The sequence below is a fragment of the Engystomops pustulosus genome, unplaced genomic scaffold, assembly GCF_040894005.1.
Source record: "Engystomops pustulosus unplaced genomic scaffold, aEngPut4.maternal MAT_SCAFFOLD_173, whole genome shotgun sequence".
Taxonomy (NCBI): Eukaryota; Metazoa; Chordata; class Amphibia; order Anura; family Leptodactylidae; genus Engystomops; species Engystomops pustulosus.
Window position 1 is genome coordinate 143153 of NW_027285052.1, and position 22311 is coordinate 165463.

The 22311-nt window shown below is 53.6% G+C and overlaps 1 protein-coding gene across 7 annotated transcripts in view; it reads right to left on the reverse strand.

The window, feature by feature from the left end:
- Window positions 1-698: 698 nt before the first annotated feature.
- Window positions 699-22311, reverse strand: part of RHBDL3 (rhomboid like 3) — a 65646-nt gene continuing 44033 nt past the window's right edge. For 6 of the 7 annotated variants that reach the window (XM_072131906.1, XM_072131905.1, XM_072131903.1 and 3 more), the window contains exons 2-8: window positions 13175-13333; window positions 12860-13084; window positions 12611-12762; window positions 5357-5469; window positions 5188-5288; window positions 4689-4749; window positions 699-1666 (exon numbers count right to left, since the gene is read on the reverse strand). In XM_072131906.1, coding sequence (XP_071988007.1) covers window positions 1395-1666; window positions 4689-4749; window positions 5188-5288; window positions 5357-5469; window positions 12611-12762; window positions 12860-13084; window positions 13175-13333 — 1083 coding nt within the window. In that variant the 3' untranslated portion in view covers window positions 699-1394. Of the gene's footprint in view, window positions 1667-4688; window positions 4750-5187; window positions 5289-5356; window positions 5470-12610; window positions 12763-12859; window positions 13085-13174; window positions 13334-21026; window positions 21225-22311 lie in introns of those variants that run through there. The other variant, XM_072131904.1, reaches the window with a different exon arrangement.

A 22311-nucleotide genomic window follows, 5' to 3' on the forward strand; every position in this document is an offset into this window, starting at 1 on the left:
GCAGCGCATCACTCCCGCCGTCTATCACACGCAGCGCATCACTCCCGCCGTCTATCACACGCAGCGCATCACTCCCGCCGTCTATCACACGCAGCGCATCACTCCCGCCGTCTATCACACGCAGCGCATCACTCCCGCCGTCTATCACACGCAGCGCATCACTCCCGCCGTCTATCACACGCAGCGCATCACTCCCGCCGTCTATCACACGCAGCGCATCACTCCCGCCGTCTATCACACGCAGCGCATCACTCCCGCCGTCTATCACACGCAGCGCATCACTCCCGCCGTCTATCACACGCAGCGCATCACTCCCGCCGTCTATCACACGCAGCGCATCACTCCCGCCGTCTATCACACGCAGCGCATCACTCCCGCCGTCTATCACACGCAGCGCATCACTCCCGCCGTCTATCACACACGATGAGCGATGCGCGGCGCGTGTGACGGGAGACGACGGGAGCGATGCGCGGCCGCAGAGCCCGTAATAAATGAGCCCCAATGTATCACTCCCATCATTATGGCTGCCCGTGGGTCATGTGATTGGGCGAGATCTCAGTTGCTCTGCTTGCTGTCAGTGACTGAGAACAAGACCCAGAGGTCAGAAATGTGTCCTGAAGGTTTGTCACAGTGTATCAGTCCTGTGATGTATGGAGTCTTCACACAGTTCAGAGTCTTGTGGACACATGGTGACGAATCATCAGCTGAGATAATAATTCCTTTATATAGCGCACACAGATACCACAGCGCTGCACAGATCAGTCCCTGTCCCCATGGGGCTCACAATCTAATCACGTAGCAGGATGTATGGAGTGTGGGAGAAAACCGGAGGAAACCCACACAAACACGGCGAGATCATACAAACTCTTTGCAGATGTTATCCTGGATGGGACTTTACCTCAGGACCCCAGTGCTGCAAGGCTGTAGCGGTCACCACTGAGCCGCCGTGCGGTGAGGCTGTAGTGCTAACCACTGAGCCGCCGTGCGGTGAGGCTGTAGTGCTAACCACTGAGCCGCCGTGCGGTGAGGCTGTAGTGCTAACCACTGAGCCGCCGTGCGGTGAGGCTGTAGTGCTAACCACTGAGCCGCCGTGCGGTGAGGCTGTAGTGCTAACCACTGAGCCGCCGTGCGGTGAGGCTGTAGTGCTAACCACTGAGCCGCCGTGCGGTGAGGCTGTAGTGCTAACCACTGAGCCGCCGTGCGGTGAGGCTGTAACGGCCACCTCTGAGCCACCAAGCAGCCCATCATTAGGATGGAAACACTTCTCTTCAGTTTCCCTGACCCTAAGCAGAGATGCTAAAGCTGCAGGAGCAGGGGAGTCTTTTGTGGTCACATGACTAGAGGGGCGGAGCCTGCATGATTATGTACATATTAATACAGTCACATGACGCCCACTATGGTGGCGGCGGCAGCCGTACACCGGTCAAGCCAAACGCAAAGACGTTCCACAATATGGCGAACACCACAAAGAGGATGAAGCTGCAGAGGAAGATCCACCAGACCGACTGATCCTGGAGCCGCTGCTCGAAATTCCTGAGGATCACCACCCCCAACGTGACGCCGACTACTACTCCTCCCAGGTGTGCCACAAAGCTGGGGTGAGGACACGGGGTGTACAGCGAGGGGTAGAAGCGCAACCACACCGCACGCCCGAACTCCAGGCTCACTGCAACGAGAGAGAGAAGTCATCAACACCCCGAGGAGCCTGCACAGTGTCCCCCACCCCCGAGGAGCCTGCACAGCGTCCCCCACCCCCGAGGAGCCTGCACAGCGTCCCCCACCCCCGAGGAGCCTGCACAGCGTCCCCCACCCCCGAGGAGCCTGCACAGCGTCCCCCACCCCCGAGGATCCTGCACAATGTCCCCGCCCCCGAGGAGCCTGAAAGATCCCCTCACCTCAGAGGATCCTGCACAATGTCCCCCCTCAGCCCAGAGATAGATGCAGGAAGCTCCATCCTTGTGGAACTCCTCAGATACAAAGGGGCACATTTACTTACCCGTGCTGTCGCGATCCCCGAGGTGCATTCTCCGACGAGGATGAAGTCCGGCGCGATTCACTAAGATCCTGCGCCTGATATCCTGCATGTGTCGCTTCCCCGCTCAGGTCCCAGGAGTTCACCTTCTTCTTCCTGGTGCATGTAAGTGCATTGTCTGTGTATAATGTGCTGTGCGGGGAGTCACTAAGATCCTGCACCCGATATCCTGCATGTGTCACTTCCCCGCTCAGGTCCCTGGAGTTCACCTTCTTCTTCCTGGTGCATGTAAGTGCATTGTCTGTGTATAATGCGCTGTGCGGGGAGTCACTAAGATCCTGCGCCCGATATCCTGCATGTGTCGCTTCCCCGCTCAGGTCCCCGGAGTTCACCTTCTTCTTCCTGGTACATGTAAGTGCATTGTCCGTGTATAATGCGCTGTGCGGGGAGTCACTAAGATCCTGCACCCGATATCCTGCATGTGTCACTTCCCCGCTCAGGTCCCCGGAGTTCACCATCTTCTTCCTGGTGCATGTAAGTGCATTGTCCGTGTATAATGCGCTGTGCGGGGAGTCACTAAGATCCTGCACCCGATATCCTGCATGTGTCACTTCCCCGCTCAGGTCCCAGGAGTTCACCTTCTTCTTCCTGGTGCATGTAAGTGCATTGTCCGTGTATAATGCGCTGTGCGGGGAGTCACTAAGATTCTGCCCCGATATCCTGCATGTGTCGCTTCCCCGCTCAGGTCCCCGGAGTTCACCTTCTTCTTCCTGGTGCATGTAAGTGCATTGTCCGTGTATAATGCGCTGTGCAGGGAGTCACTAAGATCCTGCGCCCGATATCCTGCATGTGTCACTTCCCCGCTCAGGTCCCCGGAGTTCACCATCTTCCTCCTGGTGCATGTAAGTGCATTGTCCGTGTATAATGTGCTGTGTGGGGAGTCACTAAGATCGTGCACCTGATATCCTGCATGTGTCACTTCCCCGCTCAGGTCCCCGGAGTTCACCTTCTTCTTCCTGGTGCATGTAAGTGCATTGTCCGTGTATAATGCGCTGTGCGGGGAGTCACTAAGATCGTGCACCTGATATCTTGCATGTGTCGCTTCCCCGCTCAGGTCCCCGGAGTTTACCTTCTTCTTCCTGGTGCATGTAAGTGCATTGTCCATGTATAATGCGCTGTGCGGGGAGTCACTAAGATCCTGCCCCCGATATCCTGCATGTGTTGCTTCCCCGCTCAGGTCCCTGGAGTTCACCTTCTTCTTCCTGGTGCATGTAAGTGCATTGTCCGTGTATAATGCGCTGTGCAGGGAGTCACTAAGATCGTGCCCCGATATCCTGCATGTGCCGCTTCCCCGCTCAGGTCCCTGGAGTTCACCTTCTTCTTCCTGGTGCATGTAAGTGCATTGTCCGTGTATAATGCGCTGTGCGGGGAGTCACTAAGATCCTGCACCCGATATCCTGCATGTGTCGCTTCACCGCTCAGGTCCCCGGAGTTCACCTTCTTCTTCCCAGTGCATGTAAGTGCAGTGTCCGTGTATAATGCGCTGTGCGGGGAGTCACTAAGATCCTGCCCCCAATATCCTGCATGTGTCGCTTCCCCGCTCAGGTCCCCGGAGTTCACCTTCTTCTTCCTGGTGCATGTAAGTGCATTGTCCGTGTATAATGCGCTGTGCGGGGAGTCGCTAAGATCGTGCACCCGATATCCTGCATGTGTCACTTCCCCACTCAGGTCCCCGGAGTTCACCTTCTTCTTCCTGGTGCATGTAAGTGCATTGTCCGTGTATAATGCGCTGTGCGGGGAGTCACTAAGATCCTGTGCCCGATATCCTGCATGTGTCGCTTCCCCGCTCAGGTCCCCGGAGTTCACCTTCTTCTTCCTGGTGCATGTAAGTGCATTGTCCGTGTATAATGCGCTGTGCGGGGAGTCACTAAGATCCTGCACCCGATATCCTGCATGTGTCGCTTCCCTGCTCAGGTCCCCGGAGTTCACCTTCTTCCTGGTGCATGTAAGTGCATTGTCCGTGTATAATGTGCTGTGCTGGGAGTCACTAAGATCCTGACCCCGATATCCTGCACGTGTCGCTTCCCCGCTCAGGTCCCCGGAGTTCACCTTCTTCTTCCTGGTGCATGTAAGTGCATTGTCTGTGTATAATGCGCTGTGCGGGGAGTCACTAAGATCCTGCGCCCGATATCCTGCATGTGTCGCTTCCCCGCTCAGGTCCCCGGAGTTCACCTTCTTCTTCCTGGTGCATGTAAGTGCATTGTCTGTGTATAATGCGCTGTGCGGGGAGTCACTAAGATCCTGCCCCCGATATCCTGCATGTGTCACTTCCCCACTCAGGTCCCCGGAGTTCACCTTCTTCTTCCTGGTGCATGTAAGTGCTTGGCTTGTGACACAATTTGAATTTTAAATCCCGCGCTCAGTCCGAATCAGTCGGGTTGTCTGGTGGCCACGCCCCCGCTTTGTGTCGCATTTCAGTCAGCGAGATTGTGCCAACATCCGATCACGTGCGCCAGAAAACCCTGTTAAATGCGGCGCAAATCAGAAATAGTCGGGAAACCCCACGGAAATGCGATGTGCAGACCCTTAGTAAATGTGCCCCAATATATTCCACCCCCTGGAGACCTCCGCAGATGATTAGATTGTGAATTCTCTATAACTGATGCTGGGGTGCAGGGTTCTGGAATATGGGGGGCCCCAGGGGTGTCATACTCACTGCAGACTAAGACCAAGCACATGCGCAGGAGCTTGAGGTGACAGCGCATCCCGGACCAGTTCTGGGAAGAAGCAAAGAGCAGGTGGTAAGAGGACACACGGACCCCCCAGTACACACACCCCAAATTTACAGACCTCCCAATACACAGATCCCCCCTAGATCTACCAACCCCCAAATACAGACCTCAAATCTACAGACCAGACTTCTCCTGAATACAGAGACCCCCAATACATAGACACCTCAAATACAGAGACCCCCAATACACAGCCCGGCGAATACTGAGGATCTCCAATACAAAGACACCCCAAGTTTACGGCCCCCCAATGCACAGCCTCCCGCCCTGCTCTGGTCACCACAGGCGTCACCTCTGGGGTTGCTGATGGTTGAATAATTTGGGGTTCTCTTACAGAATGGATCACAAGACCCAAGAATGCAGATAGGGGGTCCGGGCTTATGGAATGAGTTTGGGGTGTTCTGCCTGTAGTTGGGGGTCACTCACCATCACAATATTTGTCAGGTGGGCGGACACGATGGCGTAGACTCCCCCCGATGATCCCACCACCGGAGCCGTCATGTCAGCCACCGACACGGCCAGGGAACCTGCGGGGAACAACAGTCAGACCTCTCCAGACACCCCAAAATATCGAGCACCCAATGTGATGCCTCACCTGCCAGGACCCCCGCCATGTACACAAAGCCCACCCTCAGCGCCCCGTGCACCATCTCCAGGGGGACCCCCACCAGCAGCTGCAGCGCAACGTTCACCCCCAAGTGCTCGATCCTAGAAGACAAGATCCATGATACAAATCAGCTCCTCACAGAGGGAATGTATATATTATCCTATAGGGTCATCACACAGAGGGAATGTATATATTATCCTATAGGGTCATCACACAGAGGGAATGTATATATTATCCTATAGGGTCATCACACAGAGGGAACATATATTATTCTATAGGGTCATTACACAGAGGGAACGTATATATAATTCTATAGGGGTCATTGCACAAAGAGGGAACATATATATTATTCTACAGGGTCATCACACAGAGGGAACGTATATATTATTCTATAGGGTCATTACACACAGAAGAAACATATATATTATTCTATATGGTCTTTACACACGGAGGGAACATATATTATTCTATAGGGTCATCACACAGAGGGACCATATATTATTCTATAGGGTCATCACACACACACACAGAGGGAACATATATTCTTCTATAGGATCTTTGCACACAGAGGGAACATATATATTATTCTATAGGGTCTTTGCACACAGAGGGACCATATATTATTCTATAGGGTCATCACACAGAGGAACTTCTATATTATTCTATAGGGTCATAACACAGGGAACTATATAGTATATATAATTCTATAGGGTCATCACACAGAGGGGACATATATTATTCTATAGGGTTATCGCACATAGAGGGAATGTATCCAAGTGCTTTTTTCTGGTAGTATTGATGATTATGACTTCAGCCAAGTCACTGGGGCTCATTCACTAAGGGTCTTTGCAGGTTCTTTCTGGTGTAGACTCCTTGTACAGGTGTAAGTGTCCGCGCCTCACATGTGCACCAGCCTCCATGAGACACAGATTTCTGCACTTAAAGGGCCGCCCGGGGCTCAGACAGACCGTGCGCCACATTTATCATGCAAAATTCAACAGAAATGAGTAGCACGACCCATGTCACAGGTGGATCAAAGTCAGCAAAGCATCTACCGGGACATTATAGAGCACTTCAGGCTTCCCTCTGCCAACAAGAATCATGGAGATGCCAAAAGTAACAACACCAGGTCCCCTCAGTATCACATGCGCCTGAGTGTGCAGCAAACTCGCTGGACCTTACCGCATAGAGAATCTGCGAGAGACCCCAGAGCCGACACTGCAGAAAAGCCAAAGACGGCTACCAGACGACCTGGACCCCCAAAACACCTCTGCAGCGCCACCAGCTGATCCCTCCATAACACCTCTGCAGTGCCACCAGCTGATCCCTCCATAACACCTCTGCAGTGCCATCAGCTGATCCCTCCATAACATCTCTGCAGCGCCACCAGCTGATCCCTCCATAACACCTCTGCAGTGCCATCAGCTGATCCCTCCATAACACCTCTGCAGTGCCATCAGCTGATCCCTCCATAACACCTCTGCAGTGCCATCAGCTGATCCCTCCATAACACCTCTGCAGCGCCACCAGCTGATCCCTCCATAACACCTCTGCAGTGCCATCAGCTGATCCCTCCATAACACCTCTGCAGTGCCATCAGCTGATCCCTCCATAACACCTCTGCAGTGCCATCAGCTGATCCCTCCATAACACCTCTGCAGCGCCACCAGCTGATCCCTCCATAACACCTCTGCAGTGCCATCAGCTGATCCCTCCATAACACCTCTGCAGTGCCATCAGCTGATCCCTCCATAACACCTCTGCAGTGCCATCAGCTGATCCCTCCATAACACCTCTGCAGCGCCACCAGCTGATCCCTCCATAACACCTCTGCAGTGCCATCAGCTGACCCTCCATAACATCTCTGCAGCGCAACCTGCTGATCCCTCCATAACACCTCGGCAGTGCCACTAGCTTTTCCCTCCATAACACCTCTGCAGCGCCACCAGCTGATCCCTCCATAACACCTCTGCAGCGCCACCAGCTGATCCCTCCATAACACCTCTGCAGCGCCACCAGCTGATCCCTCCATAACACCTCTGCAGTGCCATCAGCTGACCCTCCATAACATCTCTGCAGCGCAACCTGCTGATCCCTCCATAACACCTCGGCAGTGCCACTAGCTTTTCCCTCCATAACACCTCTGCAGCGCCACCAGCTGATCCCTCCATAACACCTCTGCAGCGCCACCAGCAGATCCATCCATAACACCTCTGCAGCGCCACCAGCTGATCCCTCCATAACACCTCTGCAGTGCCATCAGCTGACCCTCCATAACATCTCTGCAGCACAACCTGCTGATCCCTCCATAACACCTCGGCAGTGCCACCAGCTGATCCCTCCATAACACCTCGGCAGTGCCACCAGCAGATCCCTCCATAACACCTCTGCAGCGCCACCAGCTGATCCCTCCATAACACCTCTGCAGCGCCACCAGCTGATCCCTCCATAACACCTCTGCAGCGCCACCAGCAGATCCATCCATAAAACCTCTGCAGCGCCACCAGCTGATCCCTCCATAACATCTCTGCAGCGCCACCAGCAGATCCATCCATAACACCTCTGCAGTGCCATCAGCTGATCCCTCCATAACATCTCTGCAGCGCCACCAGCTGATCCCTCCATAACACCTCTGCAGTGCCATCAGCTGATCCCTCCATAACACCTCTGCAGTGCCATCAGCTGATCCCTCCATAACACCTCTGCAGCGCCACCAGCTGATCCCTCCATAACACCTCTGCAGTGCCATCAGCTGATCCCTCCATAACACCTCTGCAGTGCCATCAGCTGATCCCTCCATAACACCTCTGCAGTGCCATCAGCTGATCCCTCCATAACACCTCTGCAGCGCCACCAGCTGATCCCTCCATAACACCTCTGCAGTGCCATCAGCTGATCCCTCCATAACACCTCTGCAGTGCCATCAGCTGATCCCTCCATAACACCTCTGCAGTGCCATCAGCTGATCCCTCCATAACACCTCTGCAGCGCCACCAGCTGATCCCTCCATAACACCTCTGCAGTGCCATCAGCTGACCCTCCATAACATCTCTGCAGCGCAACCTGCTGATCCCTCCATAACACCTCGGCAGTGCCACTAGCTTTTCCCTCCATAACACCTCTGCAGCGCCACCAGCTGATCCCTCCATAACACCTCTGCAGCGCCACCAGCTGATCCCTCCATAACACCTCTGCAGCGCCACCAGCTGATCCCTCCATAACACCTCTGCAGTGCCATCAGCTGACCCTCCATAACATCTCTGCAGCGCAACCTGCTGATCCCTCCATAACACCTCGGCAGTGCCACTAGCTTTTCCCTCCATAACACCTCTGCAGCGCCACCAGCTGATCCCTCCATAACACCTCTGCAGCGCCACCAGCAGATCCATCCATAACACCTCTGCAGCGCCACCAGCTGATCCCTCCATAACACCTCTGCAGTGCCATCAGCTGACCCTCCATAACATCTCTGCAGCACAACCTGCTGATCCCTCCATAACACCTCGGCAGTGCCACCAGCTGATCCCTCCATAACACCTCGGCAGTGCCACCAGCAGATCCCTCCATAACACCTCTGCAGCGCCACCAGCTGATCCCTCCATAACACCTCTGCAGCGCCACCAGCTGATCCCTCCATAACACCTCTGCAGCGCCACCAGCAGATCCATCCATAAAACCTCTGCAGCGCCACCAGCTGATCCCTCCATAACATCTCTGCAGCGCCACCAGCAGATCCATCCATAACACCTCTGCAGCGCCACCAGCAGATCCATCCATAACACCTCTGCAGCTCCACCAGCTGATCCCTCCATAACACTTATGCAGTGCAACCAGCTGATCCCTCCATAACACCTCTGCAGTGTCACCAGCCGATCCCTCCATAACACCTCTGCAGCGCCATCAGCTGATCCCTCCATAACACCTCTGCAGCTCCACCAGCTGATCCCTCCATAACACCTCTGCAGCGCCATCAGCTGATCCCTCCATAACACCTCTGCAGCTCCACCAGCTGATCCCTCCATAACACCTCTGCAGCGCCACCAGCAGATCCATCCATAACACCTCTGCAGCGCCACCAGCAGATCCATCCATAACACCTCTGCAGCTCCACCAGCTGATCCCTCCATAACACCTCTGCAGCTCCACCAGCTGATCCCTCCATAACACTTATGCAGTGCAACCAGCTGATCCCTCCATAACACCTCTGCAGTGTCACCAGCCGATCCCTCCATAACACCTCTGCAGCGCCATCAGCTGATCCCTCCATAACACCTCTGCAGCTCCACCAGCTGATCCCTCCATAACACCTCTGCAGAGCCATCAGCTGATCCCTCCATAACACCTCTGCAGCTCCACCAGCTGATCCCTCCATAACACCTCTGCAGCAAGGGATCCGCTTTCCTAGGTGCGTTGTCCAAGGAGAATGCACATCTGCCGTGATTCACTTACATTGTGCGCCCGATATCCTGCATGTGTCGCTTCCCCGCTCAGGTCCCTGGAGTTCACCTTCTTCTTCCTGGTGCATGTAAGTGCATTGTCCGTGTATAATGCGCTGTGCGGGGAGTCACTAAGATCCTGCACCCGATATCCTGCATGTGTCACTTCCCCGCTCAGGTCCCCGGAGTTCACCTTCTTCTTCCTGGTGCATGTAAGTGCATTGTCTGTGTATAATGCGCTGTGCGGGGAGTCACTAAGATCCTGCCCCCGATATCCTGCATGTGTCGCTTCCCTGCTCAGGTCCACGGAGTTCACCTTCTTCTTCCTGGTGCATGTAAGTGCATTGTCCGTGTATAATGCGCTGTGCGGGGAGTCACTAAGATCCTGCACCCGATATCCTGCATGTGTCACTTCCCCGCTCAGGTCTCCGGAGTTCACCTTCTTCTTCCTGGTGCATGTAAGTGCATTGTCCATGTATAATGTGCTGTGCGGGGAGTCACTAAGATCCTGCCCCCGATATCCTGCATGTGTCGCTTCCCTGCTCAGGTCCCCGGAGTTCACCTTCTTCTTCCTGTTGCATGTAAGTGCATTGTCTGTGTATAATGCGCTGTGTGGGGAGTCGCTAAGATCCTGCGCCCAATATCCTGCATGTGTCGCTTCCCCACTCAGGTCCCTGGAGTTCACCTTCTTCTTCCTGGTGCATGTAAGTGCATTGTCCGTGTATAATGCGCTGTGCGGGGGGTCACTAAGATCCTGCCCCCGATATCCTGCATGTGTCACTTCCCCGCTCAGGTCCCCGGAGTTCACCTTCTTCTTCCTGGTGCATGTAAGTGCATTGTCCGTGTATAATGCGCTGTGCGGGGAGTCACTAAGATCCTGCGCCCGATATCCTGCATGTGTCGCTTCCCCGCTCAGGTCCCTGGAGTTCACCTTCTTCTTCCTGGTGCATGTAAGTGCATTGTCCATGTATAATGGGGGTCATTTACTAAGGGCCCGAATCGCGTTTTCCCGACGTGTTACCCGAATATTTCCGATTTGCGCCGATTGTACCTGAATTGCCCCGGGATTGTGTCGCACGCGATCGTATTGTGGCGCATCGGCGCCGGCATGCGCGCGACGGAAATCGGGGGGCGTGGCCGAACGAAAACCCGACGTATTCGGAAAAACCGCCGCATTTAAAACCCGAAAAAGTGTCGCTTGGTGACCGCTTACCTTCACCTGGTCCGAGGTGGTGCATTCCGGCGCGTGGAGATGATTTTCAGCGCAGCAGCGCCACCTGGTGGACGGCGGAGGAACTGCCTTCATGAATCCCGGCCGGACCCGAATCCAGAGCAGAGAACGCGCCGCTGGATCGCGAATGGGCCGGGTAAGTAAATTTGCCCCAATGTGCTGTGCGGGGAGTCACTAAGATCCTGCACCCGATATCCTGCATGTGTCGCTTCCCCGCTCAGGTCCCCGGAGTTCACCTTCTTCTTCCTGGTGCATGTAAGTGCATTGTCCGTATATAATGCGCTGTGCGGGGAGTCACTAAGATCGCGCGTCCGATATCCTGCATGTGTCGCTTCCCCACTCAGGTCCCTGGAGTTCACCTTCTTCTTCCTGGTACATGTAAGTGCATTGTCCGTGTATAATGCGCTGTGCGGGGAGTCACTAAGATCCTGCACCCGATATCCTGCATGTGTCACTTCCCCGCTCAGGTCCCTGGAGTTCACCTTCTTCTTCCTGGTGCATGTAAGTGCATTGTCCATGTATAATGTGCTGTGCGGGGAGTCACTAAGATCCTGCACCCGATATCCTGCATGTGTCGCTTCCCTGCTCAGGTCCCCGGAGTTCACCTTCTTCTTCCTGGTGCATGTAAGTGCATTGTCCATGTATAATGCGCTGTGTGGGGAGTCGCTAAGATCCTGCGCCCAATATCCTGCATGTGTCGCTTCCCCACTCAGGTCCCTGGAGTTCACCTTCTTCTTCCTGGTGCATGTAAGTGCATTGTCCGTGTATAATGCGCTGTGCGGGGGGTCACTAAGATCCTGCCCCCGATATCCTGCATGTGTCACTTCCCCGCTCAGGTCCCCGGAGTTCACCTTCTTCTTCCTGGTGCATGTAAGTGCATTGTCCGTGTATAATGCGCTGTGCGGGGAGTCACTAAGATCCTGCGCCCGATATCCTGCATGTGTCGCTTCCCCGCTCAGGTCCCTGGAGTTCACCTTCTTCTTCCTGGTGCATGTAAGTGCATTGTCCATGTATAATGCGCTGTGCGGGGAGTCACTAAGATCCTGCACCCGATATCCTGCATGTGTCACTTCCCCGCTCAGGTCCCCGGAGTTCACCTTCTTCTTCCTGGTGCATGTAAGTGCATTGTCCGTGTATAATGCGCGGTGCGGGGAGTCACTAAGATCGCGCGTCCGATATCCTGCATGTGTCGCTTCCCCGCTCAGGTCCCCGGAGTTCACCTTCTTCTTCCCAGTGCATGTAAGTGCTTGTCTTGTGTCACAATTCTAAATGTTAAATCTTGCGCGTTGTCTGACTGCCCGCCCCCCGATTTCTGTCCCGTGGAAGCCGGCGCTGATGCGCCAAAATGTGATCGCATGCGCCAAAATCCCAGGGCGATTCGGCGCAAGACCCTTTGTAAATGAGCCCCACTGACTTCCGGCTGTAATAACCATGAACATTAACTGTGTGTGATGACTGTAGAATATGGGAATTTCTGAATTGAATTACTGATATTCTGACACATTGAGGAGCCACTGATGCTCCACCCACTGTGATGACATCACTATGATACAGCGGCCATGATGTCATACTCACCCGGCGTGCATGAACATGTAGCTGAGGTATCGCCAGGCCTGGCTGCGGAGCTGCGGGTGGTAAACCAGAGGATTCCTCTTCATGTACTGGGAATGTGTCCCTTGTAGGATGAAGCGGTCCAGGAGCAGCCCGTAGTATACAAAGATGGCGACCTGCAAGACAACCACTGCAGATATAGTGAGAGAGTCCAGGCCCCTCCACCAGGGCGGCAGCACTGAGCCCACACAAGACGGCACTGGCTGGACTCACCTCTACAATGGTGATGGTGATCATGAACCAGGGAGGGGGGCACCCCGTGTAGTTATCAAAGAACCACTTTCGGTCTATTTCTCGAGGCAATGTCTCATAGGCAACATGGCGAATGAGGCGCTGGCCTAGGTCCAGGCTGGACTCCTCCAGTAGAGTCTTTTTGCATAGGCAGCGCTTTCCCTGAAGAATGGCGCAGCGGAAGCTGTCAGAGCGCTTGGTGCACATCTGGTGGACACAAGGAGTATTATAAGCAAATTACTAGGGGGTCACATGACCACGGACAGCACGGACGCCATGAAACGACGGAGAACTCACCAGGTTCAGGACATCTTGGTAGCAGACCTTCCCCTCGGCGTCGCTGGGTGCCAGGGCCAGCAGGACATCCAGCTTGTGGGGGTCCATCTGTGAGCCGTGATTGTGCAGGAGGATCCAGAACTGTCCAGCGCTGATGTAGCCGCCGTTATCACGATCAGACTGCAAGGTGAGAAGAAAGGTCTTTATGCTGCCCCCATCTGTCATCAAGAAGCCTCAGTTCTGGAGGCGCCGAGGTATCAAGATCAGCAACAAACATGAGGCAGAAATGATTGGACCTAATGCAACACTCCTGCCAACGCATGGGATAGGTAGGTGTTGGTAAGTGTCCCTCAACATGTCAGGAGCTGCCTGGTGGGATTGATCACCTCACTAGGAGGCCTCTAACAGGTAAGTATCTGCCTGGGAGGTCATGAGTTAATTGTTCTAACCAATGATACGCTCTGTTATTACTGTGAAGGAAGGAGCGATCTGGTTGGACAAAGTGCTTGATACCTCACAAGGGACGTTATAAAACCCTTTCTGGGTGGGAGAACATGGTCCTTTCCTCAGGTCCAGTCCTTACCAGGAGGTCAGTCTATGTGGAGAAGTCACAGCACCCAGGAATAAGCAGTGTCTAGACCAGAACAGAGGTCCACCTCAGGACAACCAGCCCAACCTGAAGACACCGCACCCAGCTGTGAGAAGCCATCGTCCTGCAGACCTGCTCCAACCAGAAACCCGGAACCACCTGAAGTCTGATGATGTTTCAGGCCGTTACCTGCTGTTTTCTGTTCCAGTTATTCTGCACCAATGTCCTTCCGTGTGATCCCTGGATTAGGCTGTGCACCATCACAGGAGCCATCACCAGGGATCGCCCCAGGGAGAAACCTATTCTATCAGCCTCGCCCTACACAGGAAGAATCAGGAAGACGGCCCAGGAGGAACGAGGCACAGGTACTACCCAGGAATAATCAGGAAGATGATCCAGGAGGAACGGGGTACAGGTACTACCCAGGAATAATCAGGAAGATGATCCAGGAGGAACGGGGTACAGGTACTACCCAGGAGGAATCAGGAGGACGGCCCAGGAGGAACGAGGCACATGTACTACCCAGGAATAATCAGGAAGACAGCCCAGGTGGAATGAGGTACAGGTACTACCCAGGAAGAATCAGGAAGATGATCCAGGAGGAACGGGGTACAGGTACTACCCAGGAAGAATCAGGAGGACGGCCCAGGAGAAACGAGGCACAGGTACTACCCAGGAATAATCAGGAAGACAGCCCAGGTGGAATGAGGTACAGGTACTACCCAGGAAGAATCAGGAAGACAGCCCAGGTGGAATGAGGTACAGGTACAACCCAGGAACAATCAGGAAGACGGCCCAGGAGGAGCGAGGCACAGGTACTACCCAGGAATAATCAGGAAAACGGCCCAGGAGGACCGAGGCACAGGTACAACCCAGGAACAATCAGGAAGATGATCCAGGAGGAACGGGGTACAGGTACTACCCAGGAATAATCAGGAAGATGATCCAGGAGGAACGGGGTACAGGTACTACCCAGGAATAATCAGGAAGATGATCCAGGAGGAACGGGGTACAGGTACTACCCAGGAAGAATCAGGAGGACGGCCCAGGAGAAACGAGGCACATGTACTACCCAGGAATAATCAGGAAGACAGCCCAGGTGGAATGAGGTACAGGTACTACCCAGGAAGAATCAGGAAGACAGCCCAGGTGGAACGAGGCACAGGTACTACCCAGGAACAATCAGGAAGACGGCCCAGGAGGAGCGAGGCACAGGTACTACCCAGGAATAATCAGGAAGACGGCCCAGGAGGACCGAGGCACAGGTACTACCCAGGAATAATCAGGAAAACGGCCCAGGAGGACCGAGGCACAGGTACTACCCAGGAATAATCAGGAAGATGATCCAGGAGGAACGGGGTACAGGTACTACCCAGGAAGAATCAGGAGGACGGCCCAGGAGAAACGAGGCACATGTACTACCCAGGAAGAATCAGGAAGATGATCCAGGAGGAACGGGGTACAGGAACTACCTAGGAAGAATCAGGAGGACGGCCCAGGAGAAACGAGGCACATGTACTACCCAGGAATAATCAGGAAGATGATCCAGGAGGAACGGGGTACAGGTACTACCCAGGAATAATCAGGAAGATGATCCAGGAGGAACGGGGTACAGGTACTACCCAGGAATAATGAGGAAGATGATCCAGGAGGAACGGGGTACAGGTACTACCCAGGAGGAATCAGGAGGACGGCCCAGGAGGAACGAGGCACATGTACTACCCAGGAATAATCAGGAAGACTGCCCAGGTGGAATGAGGTACAGGTACTACCCAGGAAGAATCAGGAAGACAGCCCAGGTGGAATGAGGTACAGGTACAACCCAGGAACAATCAGGAAGACGGCCCAGGAGGAGCGAGGCACAGGTACTACCCAGGAATAATCAGGAAGACGGCCCAGGAGGACCGAGGCACAGGTACTACCCAGGAATAATCAGGAAAACGGCCCAGGAGGACCGAGGCACAGGTACTACCCAGGAATAATCAGGAAGATGATCCAGGAGGAACGGGGTACAGGTACTACCCAGGAATAATCAGGAAGATGATCCAGGAGGAACGGGGTACAGGTACTACCCAGGAATAATCAGGAAGATGATCCAGGAGGAACGGGGTACAGGTACTACCCAGGAATAATCAGGAAGATGATCCAGGAGGAACGGGGTACAGGTACTACCCAGGAAGAATCAGGAAGATGATCCAGGAGGAACGGGGTACAGGTACTACCCAGGAATAATCAGGAAGATGATCCAGGAGGAACGGGGTACAGGTACTACCCAGGAAGAATCAGGAGGACGGCCCAGGAGAAACGAGGCACATGTACTACCCAGGAAGAATCAGGAAGATGATCCAGGAGGAACGGGGTACAGGAACTACCTAGGAAGAATCAGGAGGACGGCCCAGGAGAAACGAGGCACATGTACTACCCAGGAATAATCAGGAAGATGATCCAGGAGGAACGGGGTACAGGTACTACCCAGGAATAATCAGGAAGATGATCCAGGAGGAACGGGGTACAGGTACTACCCAGGAGGAATCAGGAGGACGGCAAAGGAGGAACGAGGCACATGTACTACCCAGGAATAATCAGGAAGACAGCCCAGGTGGAATGAGGTACAGGTACTACCCAGGAAGAATCAGGAAGACAGCCCAGGTGGAATGAGGTACAGGTACAACCCAGGAACAATCAGGAAGACGGCCCAGGAGGAGCGAGGCACAGGTACTACCCAGGAATAATCAGGAAGACGGCCCAGGAGGACCGAGGCACAGGTACTACCCAGGAATAATCAGGAAAACGGCCCAGGAGGACCGAGGCACAGGTACTACCCAGGAATAATCAGGAAGATGATCCAGGAGGAACGGGGTACAGGTACTACCCAGGAAGAATCAGGAAGATGATCCAGGAGGAACGGGGTACAGGAACTACCCAGGAAGAATCAGGAAGATGATCCAGGAGGAACGGGGTACAGGTACTACCCAGGAATAATCAGGAAGATGATCCAGGAGGAACGGGGTACAGGTACTACCCAGGAGGAATCAGGAGGACGGCCCAGGAGGAACGAGGCACATGTACTACCCAGGAATAATCAGGAAGACAGCCCAGGTGGAATGAGGTACAGGTACTACCCAGGAAGAATCAGGAAGACAGCCCAGGTGGAATGAGGTACAGGTACAACCCAGGAACAATCAGGAAGACGGCCCAGGAGGAGCGAGGCACAGGTACTACCCAGGAATAATCAGGAAGACGGCCCAGGAGGACCGAGGCACAGGTACTACCCAGGAATAATCAGGAAGATGATCCAGGAGGAACGGGGTACAGGTACTACCCAGGAAGAATCAGGAGGACGGCCCAGGAGGAACGAGGCACATGTACTACCCAGGAATAATCAGGAAGACAGCCCAGGTGGAATGAGGTACAGGTACTACCCAGGAAGAATCAGGAAGACAGCCCAGGAGGACCGAGGCACAGGTACTACCCAGGAATAATCAGGAAGATGATCCAGGAGGAACGGGGTACAGGTACTACCCAGGAAGAATCAGGAAGATGATCCAGGAGGAACGGGGTACAGGAACTACCTAGGAAGAATCAGGAGGACGGCCCAGGAGAAACGAGGCACATGTACTACCCAGGAAGAATCAGGAAGATGATCCAGGAGGAACGGGGTACAGGAACTACCTAGGAAGAATCAGGAGGACGGCCCAGGAGAAACGAGGCACATGTACTACCCAGGAATAATCAGGAAGATGATCCAGGAGGAACGGGGTACAGGTACTACCCAGGAATAATCAGGAAGATGATCCAGGAGGAACGGGGTACAGGTACTACCCAGGAGGAATCAGGAGGACGGCCCAGGAGGAACGAGGCACATGTACTACCCAGGAATAATCAGGAAGACAGCCCAGGTGGAATGAGGTACAGGTACTACCCAGGAAGAATCAGGAAGACAGCCCAGGTGGAATGAGGTACAGGTACAACCCAGGAACAATCAGGAAGACGGCCCAGGAGGAGCGAGGCACAGGTACTACCCAGGAATAATCTGGAAGACGGCCCAGGAGGACCGAGGCACAGGTACTACCCAGGAATAATCAGGAAAACGGCCCAGGAGGACCGAGGCACAGGTACTACCCAGGAATAATCAGGAAGATGATCCAGGAGGAACGGGGTACAGGTACTACCCAGGAAGAATCAGGAAGATGATCCAGGAGGAACGGGGTACAGGAACTACCTAGGAAGAATCAGGAGGACGGCCCAGGAGAAACGAGGCACATGTACTACCCAGGAAGAATCAGGAAGATGATCCAGGAGGAACGGGGTACAGGTACTACCCAGGAATAATCAGGAAGATGATCCAGGAGGAACGGGGTACAGGTACTACCCAGGAATAATCAGGAAGATGATCCAGGAGGAACGGGGTACAGGTACTACCCAGGAGGAATCAGGAGGACGGCCCAGGAGGAACGAGGCACATGTACTACCCAGGAATAATCAGGAAGACAGCCCAGGTGGAATGAGGTACAGGTACAACCCAGGAACAATCAGGAAGATGGCCCAGGAGGAGCGAGGCACAGGTACTACCCAGGAATAATCAGGAAGACGGCCCAGGAGGACCGAGGCACAGGTACTACCCAGGAATAATCAGGAAAACGGGCCAGGAGGACCGAGGCACAGGTACTACCCAGGAATAATCAGGAAGATGATCCAGGAGGAACGGGGTACAGGTACTACCCAGGAACAATCAGGAAGATGATCCAGGAGGAACGGGGTACAGGTACTACCCAGGAAGAATCAGGAGGACGGCCCAGGAGAAACGAGGCACATGTACTACCCAGGAAGAATCAGGAAGATGATCCAGGAGGAACGGGGTACAGGAACTACCTAGGAAGAATCAGGAGGACGGCCCAGGAGAAACGAGGCACATGTACTACCCAGGAAGAATCAGGAAGATGATCCAGGAGGAACGGGGTACAGGAACTACCTAGGAAGAATCAGGAAGACAGCCCAGGTGGAATGAGGTACATGTACTACCCAGGAATAATCAGGATGACAGCCCAGGAGGAATGAGGTACAGGAACTACCCAGGAATAATCAGGAAGATGGCCCAGGAGGAGCTGGGTACAGGTACTACCCAGGAAGAATCAGGAAGACGGCCAAAGAGCAACGGGGTACAGGTACTACCCAGGAATAATCAGGAAGACAGTCCAGGAGGAACGAGGCACATGTACTACCCAGGTAGAGTCAGGAAGACAGCACAGGAGGAATGGGGTACAGGTACTACCCAGGAACAATCTGGAAGACGGCCCAGGAGGAAGGAGGCACATGTACTACCCAGGAAGAATCAGGAAGATGGCCCCGGAGTAACGGGGTACAGGTACTACCCAGGAGGAATCAGGATGACAGCCCAGGAGGAGCGGGGTACAGGTACTACCCAGGAAGAATCAGGAGGACGGCACAGGAAGAGTGGGGTACAGGTACTACCCAGGAAGTATCAGGAGGACGGCCCAGGAGGAGCGGGGTACAGGTACTACCCAGGAATAATCAGGAAGACAGTCCAGGAGGAACGGGGTACAGGTACTACCCAGGAGGAATCAGGAAGACGGCCCAGGAGAAATGGGGTACAGGTACTACCCAGGAGGAATCAAGAAGACGGCACAGGAGGAACGGGGTACAGGTACTACCCAGGAACAATCAGAAAGACAGTCCAGGAGGAACGGGGTACAGGTACTACCCAGGAAGAATCAGGAAGACAGTCCAGGAGGAACGGGGTACAGGTACTACCCAGGAAGAATCAGGAAGACGGCCCAGGAGAAACAGGGTACAGGTACTACCCAGGAGGAATCAGGAAGACGGCACAGGAGGAACGGGGTACAGGTACTACCCAGGAGGAATCAGGAAGATGATCCAGGAGGAACGGGGTACAGGTACTACCCAGGAACAATCAGGAAGACGGCCCAGGAGGAAGGAGGCACATGTACTACCCAGGAAGAATCAGGAAGATGGCCCTGGAGTAACGGGGTACAGGTACTACCCAGGAGGAATCAGGATGACAGCCCAGGAGGAGCGGGGTACAGGTACTACCCAGGAAGAATCAGGAGGACGGCACAGGAAGAGTGGGGTACAGGTACTACCCAGGAAGTATCAGGAGGACGGCCCAGGAGGAGCGGGGTACAGGTACTACCCAGGAATAATCAGGAAGACAGTCCAGGAGGAACGGGGTACAGGTACTACCCAGGAGGAATCAGGAAGACGGCCCAGGAGTAGCGGGGTACAAGTACTTCCCTGGAATAATCAGGAATGAGGTACATGTACTACCCAGCAAGAATCAGAAAGATGACGTGAGAGTAACGGGGTACAGGAACTACCCAGGAATAATCAGGAAGATGACGTGAGAGTAACGGGGTACAGGTACTACCCGGGAATAATAAGGAAGACGGCATGAGAGGAATGGGGTACAGGTACTACCCAGGAAGAATCAGGAAGACGGTCCAGGAGGAACGGGGTACATGTACTACCCAGGAGGAATCAGGAGGAACAGGGTACAGGTACTACCCAAGAAGAATCAGGAGGACGGCCCAGGAGGAGCGGGGTACAGGAACTACCCAGAAGGAATCAGGAGGACGGCCCAGGAGGAACAGGGTACAGGTACTACCCAGGAAGAGTCAGGAAGACAGCCCAGGAGGAACGGGGTACAGGTACTACCCAGGAATAATCAGGAATTCAGCGCAGGAGGAACTGAAGGAAATAGCGCAATGACTGAGAAGGAATCATATAAACCACCCAGCTGATACTAGAGATACTACTCAGGAAGGATGATGAATACTCTGCAGGAGCATCTGGAGACAACTACTGTCCTGGAAGAATCTATAAGGCCACATGTAATGCTGCTGTATGGGAACGGTCAACGATGGAAATGTAACGGGCAGTGAGCCCTAAAGCGAGACCTTCAGCTGTCCCTACCTTGTCCAGCCTTTCCCAAATGATAGTTACCTACTGGTTCACAGGTCAGTACACACTGCCAGGTACCCGGAGGAGGATACACATGTAGCGTTATAAGTTGGATCTCAGGTCAGTACACACTGCCAGGTACCCGGAGGAGGATACACATGTAGCGTTATAACATGAATCTCAGGTAAATATACACTGCCAGGTCCCCAGAGGAGGATACACATGAAGTGATACACTTCATGTCTCCTTCCACTTCTCATTCCTCTTCTTCTTCCTTCCTGTTTACCTTTTAACTTTCTTTCCATCCCCCACTTCTCCTTCCATTTCCTCTTCCTTCCTGCTCACCTCATCCATTTTTGTCCTCTTCTTCTTTCTTCCTGCTAAACTTATCTTCCTCTTCACATTCCTCTTCTTCCTGCTCACCATCCCTATTTTTCTTCCTCTTCTTCCTTCCTGCTCACCTTACCATATTTCTTCCTCGCTCCTCGCCTTCCCCATTCTCTTCCTCTTCTTCTTCCTTCCTCCTCATCTTCCCCTTTCCCTTCTCCTTAGTTCCTGCTCAAATTTTTCACCCTTCCACTTCCTTCCTGCTAACCTTTTCCTTAACTTCCTCTACCTTCCTATTTCCTGCTCACCTTCTCCTTTCCCTTCCTCTTCCTTCCATCTTCTCTTTTCCCTTCCTCTCCTTCCTGCTCACCTTTCCCTTTCCTTCCTCTTCTTCGCATCACTGCTCACTTTATCCATCTCCTTTCCCTTCCTCTTCTTCTTCCATCCTGCTCACCTTCTCATTCCAATTCTCATTCCTCTTCTTCTTCCTTCCTGCTCACCTTCTTTCCTTCCTTTTCCTTCCTGCTTATCCTTTCCTCCCCTTTCTCTTCTTCTTTCTTATTCACCTTCCTCTTTGCTGCCTCTTCCTTCCTGCTTATCCTTTCCTTCCCCTTCCTCTTCTTCTTTCCTGTTCACCTTCCTCTTTCCCTTCATCTTCCTTCCTACTCACCTTCTATTTTACTTCCTCTTCCTTCCTGCTTACCTTTTCCTTCCTCTTCTCCTGTCCTGCTCACCTTCTCCTTCCCCTCTCCTTTCTTTTCCTTTCTGTTCACCTTCTCCTTCCCCTCTCCTTTCTCTTCTTTCCCGCTCACATTCTCCTTCCCCTCTCCTTTCTCTTCGTTTCTGCTCACCTTCTATTTTACTTCCTCTTCCTTCCTGCTTACCTTTTCCTTCCTCTTCTGCTGTCCTGCTCACGTTCTCCTTCTCCTTTCCCTCTCGTTTCTCTTCCTTTTTGCTCACCTTCTCCTTCCCCTCTCCTTTCTCTTCTTTCCCGCTCACATTCTCCTTCCCCTCTCCTTTCTCTTCGTTTCTGCTCACCTTCTATTTTACTTCCTCTTCCTTCCTGCTTACCTTTTCCTTCCTCTTCTGCTGTCCTGCTCACCTTCTCCTTCTCCTTTCCCTCTCGTTTCTCTTCCTTTTTGCTCACCTTCTCCTTCCCCTCTAGTTTCTCTTCCTTTCTGTTCACCTTCTCCTTCCCCTCTCCTTTCTCTTCTTTCCCGCTCACATTCTCCTTCCCCTCTCATTTCTCTTCCTTCCTGCTCACCTTCTCCTTTCCCTCTATTTTCTCTTTGTTTCTGCTCAC